Genomic DNA, 17,182 nt, shown 5'->3' on the forward strand with positions numbered 1-17,182 from the left:
AGATAGTTTCTTTGTTTTTAAAAAGTAGTTTTCTGAAAGGGCATATGCCATCTAATTGCATTAAAACTATTTCCTCTAAGTTGAGTATCCTGACACATGGCATCTTCTATAATACAGGTTATTTAAATTTCTGTTTCTCTGTTTACCACCATACCTAAAGCTACATATCAACATTAGATGTGTCTCAATGATGCAAGGAATTACTGCCCAATCTCACAAATCTGGATGGCCTTAAAGAAAATAATGTTCAACACCCAAAAAAGGGATGAGAGTCCACTCACAAAAGTTTATGAACTGGACCCAACCCACAGCTTTGATCTAGGACTTTATTCTTTCTTCAGATACAGTTCCTGATAAATTGTGTCTTGAAACCTTCACTCAGAGCAGGTTGGGCGTGGGGAGACTGTGGATAGACACATGTAGATGGCCAGTAACGAAAACCAGGAGTTGATGCACCTCGGTGGAGTAAGAGGGAAAGGCAAGATAGTGGTGATCCTAGCATGCTAGGATCTAACAGTCCTGCAAATTAGGTGCCCCTGGGGAAGATGGTTAATAAAAGCAGAAAAGCATGAAGTACTTGTTCTTGGAGGCATTGATCCAGTTGTCAGCCATGTCTTATTCCATTTAATGCTAATGATGTCCATACAAATGTTGTTAAAGCCTCAGATGAGGAACCTGGAACCTGGCAAGGTTGCCACAGCCAAGTCTGTGATTTAGGTCTGTACATTTAGTTCTTCTCATTCTACATGCTCTTCCTGGTGATTGTAATTAAAGCTCACCAATAAAGAAAATACAGTTTTTTCCCCTTTTGGAGGCAATTTTCTCTAAGTTTATCCAGGTTGGCCCTGAGCTTGTGATTCCTAGTAGTTTTCCCAGTTGACCTCCCTAGTATATGGGGTTACAAGTGTGTTTTAAAGCAATTTTTACTTTACCAAGTTCATATTAGTCTTTCACTAAAGATGTTAAGACAGTAGTTGAGGATGTAGCTTAGTTGGTAGAGTGCTTGATATGTATGAGAGGCTGGGTTCCAATCCTAGCACCATTAACCAGGTGTGGTGGAACATGCCTTTAATCCCAGCACTCAGAAGGTGGAGGCAGGAGGATCAAGAGTTTAAGGCCAGCTTGGGATACATGTGATGTGGTCTTAAAAAAAGAAAAGAAAAATATATTTAGATGTTGATTTCTAACTACTTTTTTTGGCCTTGAAAAGATTAAATGTATATAATACATGTATTAAATCTAGATCTCTGGATAAGAAACTATGAATTGATGTTATTAATTACCTTGTCTACTATAATAAAAGTCTTAGATGAGTGGTACAGGTGTTTGGGAGTTTAACTCCTTGTTAGCTGCATACCCATGTTAACCCATGCCACGGCAGTGGGGAGTTTGAGTTGGTACTTTTAATTGCATGCGGTGCTCTGAATTCATTGGTTTAACTTTTAACTTTGATTCCATTTTAAACATTACAACCATCATTTTGAAGTTCAATTTTGAATTTTAGTGTTTTTCCTATAAAAAAAAAAAATAGATGTTGGGCTAAACACTCTGCCAATGACATACTTAAAATTGTTTCTTTCTGAATGTGCTTATTTTCATTACCATTTATTGTGCCATAACATGGCCAAAAGGGAAGTGGCTCTGTGAGCCTGTCTACCCCCCCCCCCGGGCTCATATGTTTTTCCCACTTGGAATTGTTTGTTAGAACTCCTGTGTGTGGTTTCCAGGGTTCCCGGTAGTCTGCCTTGATACTCATGTTCTGTAGCTTGGCACGGGGCAGCCTCTACCTCCGTGCTGTGGTCAGCAGTGCTGCCTGCTCAGGGACTCCTGTGCCTAGAAATGAGTTCGTACAGGTCTACAGGGCACTTGGAGCAGTAAGCCTTTGTGCCAGGAAGTGTTTTTTCCCTCTAGGCTGTCTTCTGAGGCTTAATGGGTCTTGTATATGAAACCTTGGTGTGAATGTGGTATCTACTGACTGGTAAGCAGGTGCCAGTCAGTGGCTCTAATTTCAATGTTTCAGTCCTGTTGATGTCTAAAGATCTGTGTCTTTGGATCTCTGTGTATATGAGATCCTTGGTTAATTTAGTTGGGGGAGTGAGGAAAAGAAGCTAGTTTCTATATTGGCTTTCTCCAATAGGTACAAATCACAGATAAAAATGTTTAAAGTAAATATATAATTATTTTCTAAGTGCCAAGTTTAGATAGTCATTTCAAATAGGTATTGATTTTTATTATTAAAAATATAGATCTTGATGAGCATCACAATTTACTGAACTTTGAAATGACTTGTCAGTATCTAATGCGATTTTCTTATTTTTCTTATTGCCATCTTTATAGGTTTGTGGAATCTTGCTTCTTTATTTTCCAACCTTTGTTTATTCGTCTTGATGCCCTTTGCCTTTTTCTTTCTGGAATCAGAAGGTTTTGCGGGCCTGAAGAAGGTAAGTAAATTGAGTCTGAATTGCATTTGTTAAATGATGAATTAAATATCACTCATATTAACCTCGAAGTTGATTTAAACAAGCAGTTGAATTATTAAATAATGATATTGATACATTGTTGTTAACGATATTAATAACATTGCACAGTGAGTGGCCTGTGTACTCAGCACACCCCCCTGGCCCCCTGGAGGGGTGTCTCCTGTGGAAGTGGCAGCCTGACATCTCAGCTGAAAGGCCTTTCTAGGAGGCCTCCTTTGCTCTAGAGGCTGGTAGGATGCACCTAAAGTACATCTTTCAAAGAATTAGTGTGTGTGTGTGTGTGTGTGTGTGTGTGTGTGTGCCCGCGTGCGCGCATGCGTGCGTGCATTGGTGTTTTGCTTGCATGTTTATCTGTGTGAGGGTGTTAGTTCATGTAGGTGCTGGGACTTTGAACCCTGGTCCTCTGGAAGCACAGTCAGTGTTGTGCTCTTAACCACTGAGCCATCTATCCAGCCCCTAAAGTACATCTTGATGTGAAATCTAGTCCATATCTTGTATTTTCAGGACAGTAACACATTATAAAAGTAAGTACTCTGCAGTAGGTAGACCCCATAGTACTGAGAATGGCTCATCTTACACGAGTGTGGAAGGCCTGGCAGTGAGCACACTGCGAAACTTTTTGAGAACCTCTGAAAACATACTATGACTTTATCGGAGGGGATACCCAACTCTGACTTTGAATAGAGCGTCTAGCCATAAACTTTGGAATATAATTTAGGAATATAATGTAAAGATTTAAGTAAATACTCGAAAGAGTGAACTAGTGTTACAGTTGAGGTATCTTAAATCTTTCTGATTTTTGCTTCTATTCCTGTTGTAATATGGAGCGAATTGTGTTTAACCATCTTAAATTTCACATGGGAAGTTGTAAACCGTGTGATTTATTGCTTTTTTATTTCACATAACTTGTCCCCCCTTTTGGTATGTGACATATATGTATTTGTGTGTGTGTATGTCTGAGTGTGTTCATGCAGGTACATATACACATACAGGACAGTGATCAAGATTGGGTGTCTTTCTCATTTTCCTTTCACCATATTTTTTTTTTGAGACCAGGACTTCGGTGAATCTAGAACTCATCAACTTAGCTTAGCTGGTTGGCCAGTGAGCTCCAAGGGTCTGCCTGTCTCTGCCTCTCTAGCACTGGAATAGCACTGGAATTACACACACACACACACACACACACACACACACACACACACACACACACACTACTGTACCAGCTTTCATGTGAGTGCTAGGGATTTGAGCTAAGGTCCTCATACTTATATGGCAAATACTTTCCTGACTGAGCTCCATCCTCAGCCCCCTCACTACCTTTACAAAGTATGGAATGCATCATGAATTTGTGTGTCATCCTTGTTTGGGGATATGCTGATAACCGTGCTGTTTCAGTTTTAGTTATGCTGTCAAAGGAGAGTTGTTCACATGGGGTCTTGGGAATGAAATTGTTTAACACTTGATAGTCTGAGCCACCCAGGGGAAGGGCCACCGAGAGGTCAAGTGCTTTTGTGGACTGACCTTGTAGTTACTTCAGATGTGAACACTCTGCTACTGAAAGCTCTCAGCTGACTTCCTATGTAGTAAATGTTCTGAGAGGAGAATCAGTTGTGCTTTGCTATCAAGCTTCACCTTGAGAAAGCTGGTTTTTTAAATGATGGAATTATTTTCTATCTTTACGAGTTAAGATTGACAATGAAAATTATATAATAATTTAATTTAGAAAGCCGCTATAGCTGGGCATGGCAGCATACACCTTTAGTTCTATTACTTGGGAGGCAAGAAGAGGTGGATCTCTGAGTTCGAGGACATCCTGACCTATAGAGTGACTTCCAGGGATACAGAGAAACCCTGTATTGAAAAAACCAACCAACCAACCAACCAACCAACCAACCAACCAACCAAAAAACAAAGTTGCTTTATTATTTATAGTTTCTTGAGGGAATTATACAAGGTCTTATCACTGATTTAGTTCAAATTCTTCTTATATATGGTTAAAACTGAGGCCCAAAGGTATTGAGTACCATTAAATTGTCTAAAGACCCCCATGTGTAAAATAGCAGTGGTATGGCATCTGACACTCCCAAAGGGCACTGTTCTCTCTGTAGTCCCACACTGGAAAGCACGAGGAAACTGGCAAGAAAGAGGAGATGACCAAGGACAGAATGTGGAAAGGGAAGACAAGAGGACCAAGAAATGCTGGCAGCAGAGATCTGTGCGGTTAGAGGGTATGAAAAGGCATCACCTGAAACCTGAGGCCACAGGGCTTCTAGAATATGTGTAGAATGCACAGCCTCACAGAATACTCCAGAGAATGGACAGCCAGTGGGGGAAGCCTCTGGAGGCTCTGCAGATGTCAGTGTCTGTGGAAGTTTGGAGCTAGAACTTTTCATCAGAAATTTAGTAAGCAGCTTTAAGTATGAGTTAGTGTCCTTAAAGTCCTTAAAGGAGCTTGCTGGGGCTGCTCATGAAGAGCTTAGACTCTGCACTCAAGGGGCAGACAATGGGGGGTAATCAGCAATGCACACAAATAAGTCATAGCTTGACATAGCCGAGGAACTGTGTGGACCACTTACAAAAGTGTTGTCTTAATCCTAAGGCAAGCACAGAGGAGGTGGCCAGCTGGGATCGTACTGAGCCTTGAGGGTGAGCAGGACGTGTAAGAGTGACTTCCAAAGCCTTCCTTGTGGTCTTGAGTTCTGATTGAATTGATGGGTGCTAGAAGATGGGAGCAGTCACGGGCACAGGGAGCCTCGGGGTAAGGTCCCGGAGGCTTCAGCTCTGGCAGGTAGTTTAGATTTTATGTTGTAGACAATAGGGAGCTGGAGAGAGATTTTTCTGGAGGGGTTTCACAACCACCATTTCATTTAAGTATAACGATTAGTTTGCATTTCAGTGTTTCTCATTTGTCCTCAAGGAAAGGAATACCCCGGAGCACGTGTCACCTGGTGCCAAGCACTGTTGGGGAGGTGGCCATGCAGGCAGCAGTGCACAGATGTCTGATATCTGCTGCATGCACAGTTCCTCCTCTTCCTAATCCTGCCTGTATGCGAGCAATAACTAAGTGCAAGCAACAGGCGTAACTGTTGCTATACTGTTATTCTTGTTTGGTTATCTGCTCTGTTCACACTCTTTATGAAGATGTAGTTGTTAATTAGGTAGATCCTGACTTAAGGCAGATTGTGATTTGGATAGTCCTTACTTCTGCCCTGTCTTCCGTGACCACCCAGGAAAGCTACAGCTTGTGATACATAATTAATAACACCCTCTGAAATTAAGACCTGTTGGCAAAACCCAGACACATTACCTCTTGTGTTCCTCCTTTTAGACTAGTGTTTCTCAACCTTTCTAATCCTGTGACCCTTTGGTACAGTTTCTTATGTTGTGGTGACCCCCAACCATAAGTTATTTTCCTTGTTACTTTGTAATTATAATTTTGCTACTGTTATAGATCATAATAAAAATATCTGTGTTTAGATGGTCTTAGGTAACCCCTGTGAAAGGGTCATTTGACTCCCAAAGAGGTTGCAACTCATAAGTTTGAGAACCATCGTCTTATACCTCACATCAGCAGGGAGAACCAGTTGGGCAGGGAACCAAGAGACAAGCATAACATCTCACATCCACATTTGTACATCTCTTGCTGTTAATTATTTTTACTTATAATTTTTCTATGGCTAAAGAAATACTTGTGCTATGTATTTAGGTAAACACATATTTAGCCATGTTTGTCTCTCAAAATCCTTCAAGGGTCACCATGCCTTTCTTCATCTTTGATGGTACTGAAGTGTTGAATGGACTGAAGTGTTGAATGTTTGAGTAATACAGTCTGTAACATCAAATAAGCAGATTCCCAGCCACAAGGGATTTAAAAAGAGACCAGTAGGTAGAGGCCAGCAGCTAGAGGCCAGGGTGACTATCATTGATTTGACTTGGGAAGCAAGAGGATGAATGGGTGTTGTAGAAACCAATATAGTTTCTTAATGCTAAGGATAGAAAGATGCTGTGGCTTGGAGGTGGAGTGCAGAGAGTTAACGGTGCCCCGGAGACCTGGCTACAGTGGCACTCCAAGGAGAAGGGGGATTTGAGGGTGTATTAGGGTTGATGTCAGGCTGCTGACTGAGTTACTTCATCTGAACTGTAGATTCTCTTTCTGTATAGTTGGCACAGTAGTAATATTTACTCTGCTGTATTATTTTGTTTGTTTGTTTGTTGAAACAATGTCTCCCTGTGTAACCTTGGTTGGCCTGGAGCTCAGAGAGCTCTACCTGCCTCTACTTCTGAGTGTTGTGATTAAAGGCATCTGCCACCACATCTAGTTCTCCACTGTATCATTCTGATGACTGAATGAAGTATTTATGTAAATACACATAGACTAGGACTTACTACAATTTTTTCTTTTTTACTTTTTCAAAACCATTTGTGTTTCCTTAGATCTCAATCTTTATAAGGGGAATAGCGAGGAGATGGCCCTAAGAAAACAGCAATTTACATCATAGTAAGAAAATAGATGGGTGCTGGCAAGATGATTCAGTGAGCAAAGGTGCCTGCTATCAAGACTGATGACCTGAGTTCAGTCCCCAGGACCATACGGTAGAAGGAGAGAACTGACTTCTGCAAGTCGTCCTTTGACCCCTACATGTGCACTGTGGCACAGGTGCCCCCTGACAAACAAGCAAATAGATAAATTCAATTAAAAATAAAAGAGAGATGAAAGGCCCTGAAAGGACATGGCCAGCCCTCTGGACTTAGTGTGCTGTTTTACTTAGCACAGTGATTTAATTAAGAAGCATGCAGTCTGTAAATGTGCTCGGCTAATGAGTGTGCTTATCGAAAGCAGTGGTCAGCCCTGAGTAATAACACATTATCAGGTGGTCTAGCATCCCAAATTATTTTCTGTACTTTGAAGCAGAGAGGGCAGAAGCAAAGCAAGTCTGTTTTAGTATTAGGAGTAGCATCCTTTGACAAAAAGCCACTCGAAGGTAATGTGTAGAATAGAGCCTGGTAGAAATTTTTAGAAAGTTTTCAGATTAAGTGAGCAATGCTATTTTAAAGTGCTTATGTATTTTTTTTTCCAGTTTCAAAGTCAGTTACAGAAACGCTTCAAAGGCTGTTGGCATTGCACAGTAAATATCCCTGTAGTGTCTTGAAATCTAGTGTGACATTTGACTCCTGGGGATTATCTGCACAGGTCCTTTAGTGTTTCTCAAGCAATGGCCAACCATATAGTTTATGAGACTACATCAGAACAGTGAACTTCCCTATCAGGCTGCTGCTCATGCTGTCATTGACCACAGTCATCAAAGTGTATATGAAGCTGGCTAATGAGTACATGTAGTTCTGTATGCTCCTGCACTACTGTTTGCTGGTTGACTTCACTGGGCTTATGTGTTTCTGACTGGTACTGGAGAGAGGGTAGAAGCTTTCTTAGTGTGAATGTACCAGTGATTTGAGTCATGACAAACTTACAGTCTGGCTAGCTCCATTTCCCTTTCCCTTGTGGCCACCCTCCTGGGCTGTTTTACTGAGTCTACATCTGGCATATTCTCTAAGTGGCACATGGCCCCCCATGCATCCATGGATTCCCTTGGGCAATCGATTTTAAAACAGCTCCTTGCATATTGTGCAGAGATGCGGAAATTGGCCACTGGCTACAGGATGGATGCAGAGCTTGAGTTGAAAATCCAATGAAGCAGAATTCTTTACTTAGTTTTTAATTAAACAGTTATGTTAATTCAAACAGGACATTTTAGGGCTGGGGAGCTGGCCATACCCTCTTAAGAGCCTTTCTTCTGTCTTCTTATACTGGGATGAGTTGCTACTTTATTAGGACCATCTCCTCACTATTTCTTTTATGATTTCTCAAGTCTAAGAGAGCATAGTTTTGAAAAGTGATTTTTTTTTTTTTTTTTTGGTAAGAAACCTGCTTTTGTTTTAGGTATTTAACTTCCTCCTGCAGTGATGTTTCATAGGTGTAGGCTGTTTTGTATCCACTCACTTGCAGTGCCTTAGGCATTGGGTCATGTGTATTTGAACCTGATACTGTGCTTGAATCATAATTCAACTCTGATAGGAAATGCCCATGTTGAATTTGTTTTGACCTTGTTTGTTGGTATGAGGGAGTCAATGGGACTTAGAGATTGGAATCATCTTGGGGCAGACCACACTGCTGTGACTGTCTCCTTTGGTCACTGGCACAGTGTTTTATTCCTCTCCTGCTCAGAAAAGACCTCTTGGTTATTGGCAGTAACTCCAGGTGACATTTTCTGATTTCATAATGAACTCCAGAGGTTAATCCACTGACTAGTGTTTAAATGAGAGGAATATATCTGATTCATTTTGTGTGTTACCATCATATTTTGAATTAAAACCTTGTAAAGACAAAATTAACTTAAAGTGGGGAAAAGATCTTACCATGATTGTTTTGTAAGTATAATGTAAATATCATGACAGATTAATTCTGCCCAGGACTTTTCTGGTAGCAGATTTATATTGCCCTTTACTTTAATGCCTATCTTTAAACTTAATGTAACGACAGCAACATCCTGACCAATTATCCAAACCATCCAGCCATCCTAGAGTGTCCAGAACCTCGCACATGATCTGTAGGATTAAGAGGTTAGCTCCTGTAACTTCAAACAGAGTGCTTTCATAATAAAAGTAAAATGCACAAAATCTGAGGTCACTTCCTCTCTTAATTAGTTGCCCTGGCCAGGTGGAGGCGAAGCGCTCTGTGCTGGGCTGGGGCTGTCCATAAAGCCAAGCAACATGACAGCACGATAGAGGAGGAACAAAGATCGTTTTAATATGTTTCTATCCTGTGTCACAGTTTGAGATTGCCCTGGTTTATGTCGCTTTTGGCAAACTTACATAAAAGTGACCTTGTACTGTATTTTATGACCAGACGACTTTTCCCCTCAGTGGCTAATTTGTCTCAGGCCTCCATCTTAAACAGAAGTGAGTAGGAAGTCCAGCCTGGGACTCCATGAGCTTTCATTGCATTCTTTCATTATTTTTGCTCGTTTTTTGCCACTGATGATCCATAAATTGTTGGAAATGAGCGATTAAGGAAGTGCTGCTTAGTGTTAGTGGCAAATGCGCATACTCAGCCTGCTTCTGCTGGGTGAGAGGAAATCACAGACAAGAGGAAGGCTCCTGCTGGGAACCTTGCAAGGAAATTTGACTTGGGCATGTTTTGATCTTGGCATTTATTACAGAAAATGAAGTCATATCTCACTAACTGTTGCTATGTGTTAATTTGATTCTCCCAACACCTGCAAGAAAAAAAGATGTAGTCATGTATTAATCAGAACTCGTTGCCCTCCCCCACTTGGGAGGCCTGTTTTCTTCCCAGAAATAGTAAGGGTAGGATCGGCTCTTTTCAAAACAGAGGAGCACCGCTCTGTGAAGGATGGCAGTGTGGGTCTCTTGAGCTTTCCATATCTGAAGGCGCAGGCAGAAAGAAACTCAGAGGAAGTGAATGTGAGGAAAGTAACATATAACACTGAATTAAACAATTGCTCAAATTTATAAAGACTGACTTAAAATTAATTTAGCTCCTAACATTTGCGTTGCCACCTTCTTAGTACCCTTGCATATATGTCTTTAGTTACAATGTCTGGTTTCGTTGATGACATTGTTATCTTAACACCACTCAGCTCTCAGGCTTTGATTTGCTCTCCTAATTGTTACTTTAATTTTTTCTCTGCATCTATAAAAAATGAGGGATTACTACTTTTAAGGGTAGATGATCTTATTTGCATAATAATGAGTTTCTGGGCTCAAGCCTGGACTCTCCTCGCCTACTGTGCCTAAGATGTATTTCTCAGTCTTTCTGTGAAGCTGCTCTCACCTGTGTTGACAACATGCCTAATGTGTGCTGGGAGCACAGTTGTACTCAGTGCTCGTGTGTGCCTAGTATGTGGAGGTGCTAATGAGACATCAGGAGGGTTGTGTATGGGGGTTATTTTCAGGGAGAGCACACACACCTGTAATTGCAGCACTTGGGCAGCAGAAGCAGGAAGATTGCAAGTACAATTGGCATACAAGGTATTAGACCAGGTTTTTTAAAAAAGTTACATTGTATTGCCATTGAACACTTCTGTTTATCTGTCTCTTGAGTTATAAGCTGTGTTTTACTTAGAAAAGTGCAGGTTGTAAAAGATGGGCTGTGCTGCTTTCATAGTGAACCAAACCTCAAACTTTATTTTATAGGACGATTAAATTAACTAATGTCTCATAGTTCAGTCCTCTGTTAAATGAGGAAAAGAGCTTTGTTAGGGAAGAAATAAAAAGCTACCAGCTTCACATTTGAAAGTAATATGCTTTTAATTACCGTGGTCCCAATCCTTACATTCAGACAACAATTTTATAGAAATAATCATTACTAATCAGAAACTCCTCCCCCCAGTTTGTGTGTGTGGGGGATTGAAATCTCTCTACTTTTGGGTTAAAATGAGTTTTATTTGAGAGTAAAGTTAGATGTCAGATTTAATGTTGCTGGAGACTTCTTAGTTATAGGATTCCAGGCCTACCAGATAGTGTTCACCATGCACCATGCAGTTTAAGTTGTAGTTCTTGTGTATATTTGGCATTGAAGCTCATATTTACTTGCCTATAAAATTATTTTTCAGCATGTTGCTCTGGTAACAATTTACAATATCAAATAAATGTTTGGCAGTGTCTCTCGAGTCTACACAGCTGAAACTGCCTGGCTGAAACGTGGTGCAGTGCATTAACTGACATCCCATTTATGTGGTTTGTATGCCAGGGATAGAAGAGGCAGTGAGACTGTTTGACAGACAGCTTAGTTTAAATGGTGTTCCAAGTTGTGGTGAACTACTCTAGTCATTGACAGTGACGCCACTTCAGGTAGACTGCTGTGCACATCTTCAATTAAAGAAAATTCTAGTCATACGGGGTGATGAATTTTAAACAGCAGACATGTTAAACTACATATGTAAATGTATCTTTTAGTGGGTAAAAATGAGATCAGCAGGCAAAAACTGAAAAAGGAAGGGTACATATATAACCAGAATATTAAATTAAATATAGTAAAATGATCACTTTTGTGAAAACAGCTCCCATTTTTCCTTGGGATACAATGTAAGAAGAAATTTTAAATTACTTTGTAACAGGAGGTTTAAATATTTATACTTTTTTTTATTCTAACTGGGATTACCTACTAATGTTTTTGTTAAATAATAATGAGTCTTAAATTCTATAAGCAGCTGATTTTACCATAGATTATGAAAGGCTTACATTTAAAAAAGATTTATTCTGTTTTATGTGTATGAGTGTTTTGCTTGTATGTTTGTATGTACATGTACCACATGTGTGCCCAGTGTTTAAGGAAGTCAGAGGAAGGTGTCAGATCCTTTGGGATTGGTGTTAATGGGTGATTGTGAGCAACTGTATGGGTGCTGGGAACCAAATCAGGGTCCTCTGCAAGACCTGCAATTGCTCCTAACAGTTGAGCCATCTCTCTGGCCTCCAAGACTTACATTTAAAAACTTTGTTAAGGTATCAGAATTGTTGGCTGAATAATTATTTTATTCTTTTCAAAACACATGTAATTTATGTCATATTTCTAGTGTAAGTTTCTTTTTCTTGTGTGTATATGTGTGTGGGGGACAGGGTCTCTCTGTTGTCTTGGTTGTCCTGGAACTTGTTCTGTAAAGGCTGACCTCAAACTCAGCGATCCTCCTGCCTCTACCTCCGGTGTGCTGGGTTTAATGGCATGTGCCACCACACCTGACACAAATTTATTTATTTACTTATTTGTTAGGAAAAATTTAGTGAAAGACAACTTTATTATGTGTGGCAAGAATGTATTCCATTAGATGACCTATGATACCTTGATCCCAGAGAGGAATTTTCTTTTTGCCACTATGTTGGTTCACCTTCCTGATTGCTCACTTGGAGAGTCCAACTACCATCTGTTTTTTCTTGGGACCTAGTCTTCCTTTCCATACAAAATGCCTTCTAATTTTGTTCTCTTAAACATATGGTTGCTTATATAACTAACTTTCATAAAATTTTGATGGCCTCTAATAGCTAACAAACTTGTCAAAACTCATATTGCATGCATTACATACAGAGTACTCTGAAAGCTTGGTCCACTTTTTAAAAATTTTTATTAGATTTGTTTATATTTCATTTTATATGTATGTGTGTGTGCCTGAACATATAATATTTTTAAGTGTGTGTTAGTCAACAGTGGTTTATATAATACATATTTAAGGCAGGTTTTATAAAGTTTATTTGATACAACCTGGTCGTGCTTATGAAATGTGTTTTCTACTATCCCTTAAATTAATTGTGTGAGAAAACTTAAGACTTGACAATAAACAATACATAATCAGTTCCAAAAGAACATTTTCTCTTATTTTTCTGCATCTTTATTCCTAGCTTCTTTCTTGATAGTTTGGTAGTTGATTTAGCTCTTAAGGTGATATCAACCTTTCAAAGCAAGTGTATATTCTGTTGCAATTATATATTTTTTCCATGAGTTTTTATAAGAATCTAATATTTATATTATTTTAGATAATTTTATAGAGTGGTTAAAAAAGCAAGTTAAAACTTTTATCTGTATTGTTATATAGTTATCCTAGAAAAATTTACACAACAATATCACTTCTACCTATTATTTCTTAATGTTAAATTCTGCTTCATGGTTAGACATAATTTTGGAGTTTTGGATCATGAGCTTAGAGCATCAGAATTTGTCACTAACTCTTCTTTCCTTCTTTCGTTCTTTCTTTCTTTTTTTTTTTAAAAATTTTTTATTTTAGTCTGTGGTTTCCTGGCCTTTCTCCACAAATTTGTTCCCACTTACTTTTTGTCTTTTAGGGGCTCTCCAGGCTGTTGGTAGCATATTTGTCTTCAGGCATAGTGAGATGCAGTTTATAATACTGACTGCTCACACAGGTGCTGTGGTCAGGGCTAAGAAAGGCAGACTGTTTGGTGTGCTGTGTGTTTCCTCCCTTTCCATGTGTGTCCTGTCATCCTCAACCTCAATCTCTGATTCCTTTTTAGTTCTTGCTTGGAGTCATATAACTCCTTGCTGACTTTATGTTCTGTCCTTGTTTTTGGCTCAGAAAAGATTCACGTTTCCTATTTGAAACTGCTCAGATTTCTTCTCCAAAGATGGACATAGGCCCCCCCCACCCACCCATTTTTCCTGCTTTGGCTTCTCATGACCATACTAACCTCTTTAAGAAAGGTAATTTTAAATCCTCTCAAGGGATTTGACACTATAGTTCCCAAGTCCTTCCTGAGTGAGTGAACTTGGGCTTCAGAATCTTCATGTTTATTTCCCCGTCCTTCCTGAGTGAGTGAACTTGGGCTTCAGAATCTTCATGTTTACTTCCCCGTCCTTCCTGAGTGAGTGAACTTGGGCTTCAGAATCTTCATGTTTACTTCCCCTGTGTTTGGCTTGCTTGGACACCCTCATAAGCATATGGTTTTGGCTAATTCTCCTGTGCATATTGACAGCTGGCTGTTTTCAGTAATATTTTAGACAAAAATCTTGCTTTTCTCAAGTTTACAATTTTCCTGCTTCAGCCTTCCAAGTGCTAGAATTACAGGCCTGAGCCACCATACCTGATAATATTTAATGTTTTATTGAAAGCCAGCTAAACCCTAAATTGTGTTTCATGTCATTCATTGTATTTGTGTTACTGTATATTAGTAATTAGTGTGAGAATATATTATTAATCTTCCCTACTGTGGTAGTTTGAATAGAACAGACCCCCACCGGATCATATATTTGAATGCTTAGTTATCAGGGAGTAACACCACTTGGGAAGGATTAGGAGGCATGGCCTTGTTGGAGGAAGTGTGTCACTGAGGATGGGCTTTGAGGTTTCAGAAGTCTAAGCCAGGCCCAGTGTTCTGTTCCTGCTGCCTGAGTTTCTGTATGTAGAACTCTTAGCTACTTCTCCAGCATCTGTACCTGCTGCTGCCATGTTCTCTGCCCTGATAATAATGGATTAAACCTCTGAAAATGTATTAAATACATTCTCTTCCAAGTGTTGCCTTTGTCATGATGTCTCTCTATAGTAATTGACTGAGATACCCACTTTAACCATTTATTTTGTATACACAAAATTTCTGGTGTCAGATCAAGAAATTGCTCAAGACTTGGGAATGGACAAATGAGGCTGAACAAGGCCATGGGTAAGGACAGTTAACTGAGGATAGTGCACATGGCTTGTGTGATGGGGATGAAGTTGATGTCTGCCCTTTATGATGCACAACCTGAATATTTCATTTTGTTGTCCTCTGGGACTTCCCCCCTCCAGCCTCTATCTGTTAACATATTGTCTGCAGATTTCTGATGAATGTCTGTGTGTAACTGTTCCAAATTTTCCTTAGACCGTGTTTCAGTGAAAGTTAATTCAAGTGAATGTGTGGCTGAAGAATATGAGGACTGGAATGGTCAGTGGGGAGTGTTGACCAGCCAAGAGTAGTAACACCCACCAAGGGATACAGGAGGGGATATGAATCCTAGCGTTGTGAGAAAGTGGCATGATAGCCTGTACAGAGAACCAAAGGCTGCTTACAAGACTCACCACCTCCTGAGATAGGAAATAATGAAAAGAGTAACGTACAGCGAACCAAAGGCTACTTACAAGACTCACCACCTCCCGAGATAGGAAATAATGAAAAGAGTAACGTACAGAGAACCAAAGGCTACTTACAAGACTCACCACCTCCCGAGATAGGAAATACTGAAAAGAGTAACCCTGAAAATCAGAACATCATTGAGATTTTATCTTACCCTAATCAGAGTGCATATCATTAAGAGAGAAAACAAAACAAAACAAACAAACAAAAAAACCAAATTTTGTCAAGAATGAGAGGAAAGGGGAACACTCATACACTACTGGTGAGAATGTAGTCAGACTAGCCACTCTGAAAATTAGAATTTTCTAAAAAAAACCCAACCAACCAACCAACCAACCAACCAACCAACCAACCAACCAACCAACCAACCAAACAAACAAACAAACAAAAAAAATCCCCTCAAAAAACTAAAAATGAACTATCAAACTATTATATGATCCAACCATACTTCTCCTGGGAACCCAGGCTCTAGTGAAGTTGACATGATTTAGAGTCACCATGGAAACATACCTCTAGGTGTATTTCCTTTGAGGATGTTTGCAGAAAGGGAAGACTTACCTTGAATATGGATGGCATCATCTCATGGGCTGAATAATGGAGAATACTGCTGAGCAGCAGTATTTGTCTCCATTAACTTCCTGACTTCAGACATGATGTGACAGCTTCTACATGTTCCTATTGCCTTACCTTCCCCGCTATGATTGCTGTAACATCTTGAACTGTGAGACAAAATGAACCTTTTCTCCATTAAGTTGCTTCTTGTCAGGTATTTGATTACGGTAATAAAAAATAACTTATATAGCCAGCACACCACAGAGATACCTGCAGGTCTGTGTTTATTGTGCCAATGTTCACAATCTTGACTGTGACAAATACTACATTTTCCTCTCATATGAAGATCCCGATTCATTCAGTCAAATTGTCTGTCAGTGTGTCTGTCTGTCTGTCTATGAATGGATGATGTGAAAGCAGAATCTTTGTGGATGCTGTCTATTTGGGATTATGAAGATTAGCGGAAAGGGGTGGGGGAGAAAGGGCAGTGTATGGGATGGGGGTACATGATACTTGAATCTTTAAATGAAAATCTTTGTGAAATACATAACTGCATACAATGAATATACACCCTGAAAATGAAAACAAACAGGGTAAGAGTCCATAAATATAAAGAGAAATGAATAAAAATAAGCATTTGAGAGAAGCTGACTGTGCTGGCTAGTTTTATGTCACCTTGACATATAAAAGCAACAGTTCTCAACCTCTGGGTTGCATCCTTTTTGGGGGTTGAACTTTTATAGGGGTTGCCTAAGACCATCAGAAAACACAAATATTTACATTATGATTCATAACAGCAGCAACAGTTACAATAAGTAACAAAAATAATTTTATGGTGGGGGGTTCACCATAATGTTAGGAACTCTATTAAAGGGTCACAACATTAGGTTGAGAACCACTGCATTAGAGTTATTTAAAAAGGGGAACCTCAATTGAGAAAATGCCTCCATAAGATCTCGTTGTAGGGCATTTTCTTAATTAGTAATTGATGGGAGAGACCAGCCCATTGTGGGTGGTGGCATCTCTGGGCTGGTGGTCCTGGGTTCTATAAGAAATGCTGAGTAAATCATGTTGATCAAGTCAGTAAACAGCAACCCTCCATGACATCTTCATCAGCTTCTGCCTTCAGTTCTGGTTCTGTTCTGAGTTCCTGTCCTGACTTCTTTCAATGATGGACTATGGTATGGAAGTGTAAGCTAAATCCTTTTCTTTTCAACTTGCTTTTGGTCATGGTGGTTTATCAAAGCAATAATAACTCTAACTAGGACACGGACACTAAGAAGTACCAGTTGGTATGTTACTCAGAGTTAGTAGACAAAGAGGAGATTGTAGGGAGACTTATATTTTATTTAGCATTTGAAATGTTTTGTGAAATGGACCTCATAAGGATGTCTAATCCATATGTCTAGTCTAGTCTAGTATTCTGTTGATGGAAATCCTCCTAATTTATGATTATTCTTTAAAATTCTGTCTTGGGATTCCTCTAGGTAATTCTCATTGGAGAATATTTCTATCGGGCC

General features: G+C 39.6%; 1 protein-coding gene across 4 annotated transcripts in view; it reads left to right on the forward strand.

The window, feature by feature from the left end:
* Positions 1-17,182, forward strand: part of Lmbr1 (limb development membrane protein 1) — a 120,186-nt gene that overhangs the window by 41,391 nt on the left and 61,613 nt on the right. For 3 of the 4 annotated variants that reach the window (XM_051203151.1, XM_051203152.1, XM_051203153.1), the window contains one exon: positions 2,338-2,441. The exons of the other annotated variant lie outside the window; for it this stretch is intronic. In XM_051203151.1, the coding sequence (XP_051059108.1) occupies positions 2,338-2,441 (104 nt within the window). The remainder of the gene's footprint in view (positions 1-2,337; positions 2,442-17,182) is intronic. 4 annotated transcript variants of the gene reach the window in all.

This window comes from Phodopus roborovskii, unplaced genomic scaffold (assembly GCF_943737965.1).
Source record: "Phodopus roborovskii unplaced genomic scaffold, PHOROB, whole genome shotgun sequence".
NCBI classification, from domain to species: domain Eukaryota; kingdom Metazoa; phylum Chordata; class Mammalia; order Rodentia; family Cricetidae; genus Phodopus; species Phodopus roborovskii.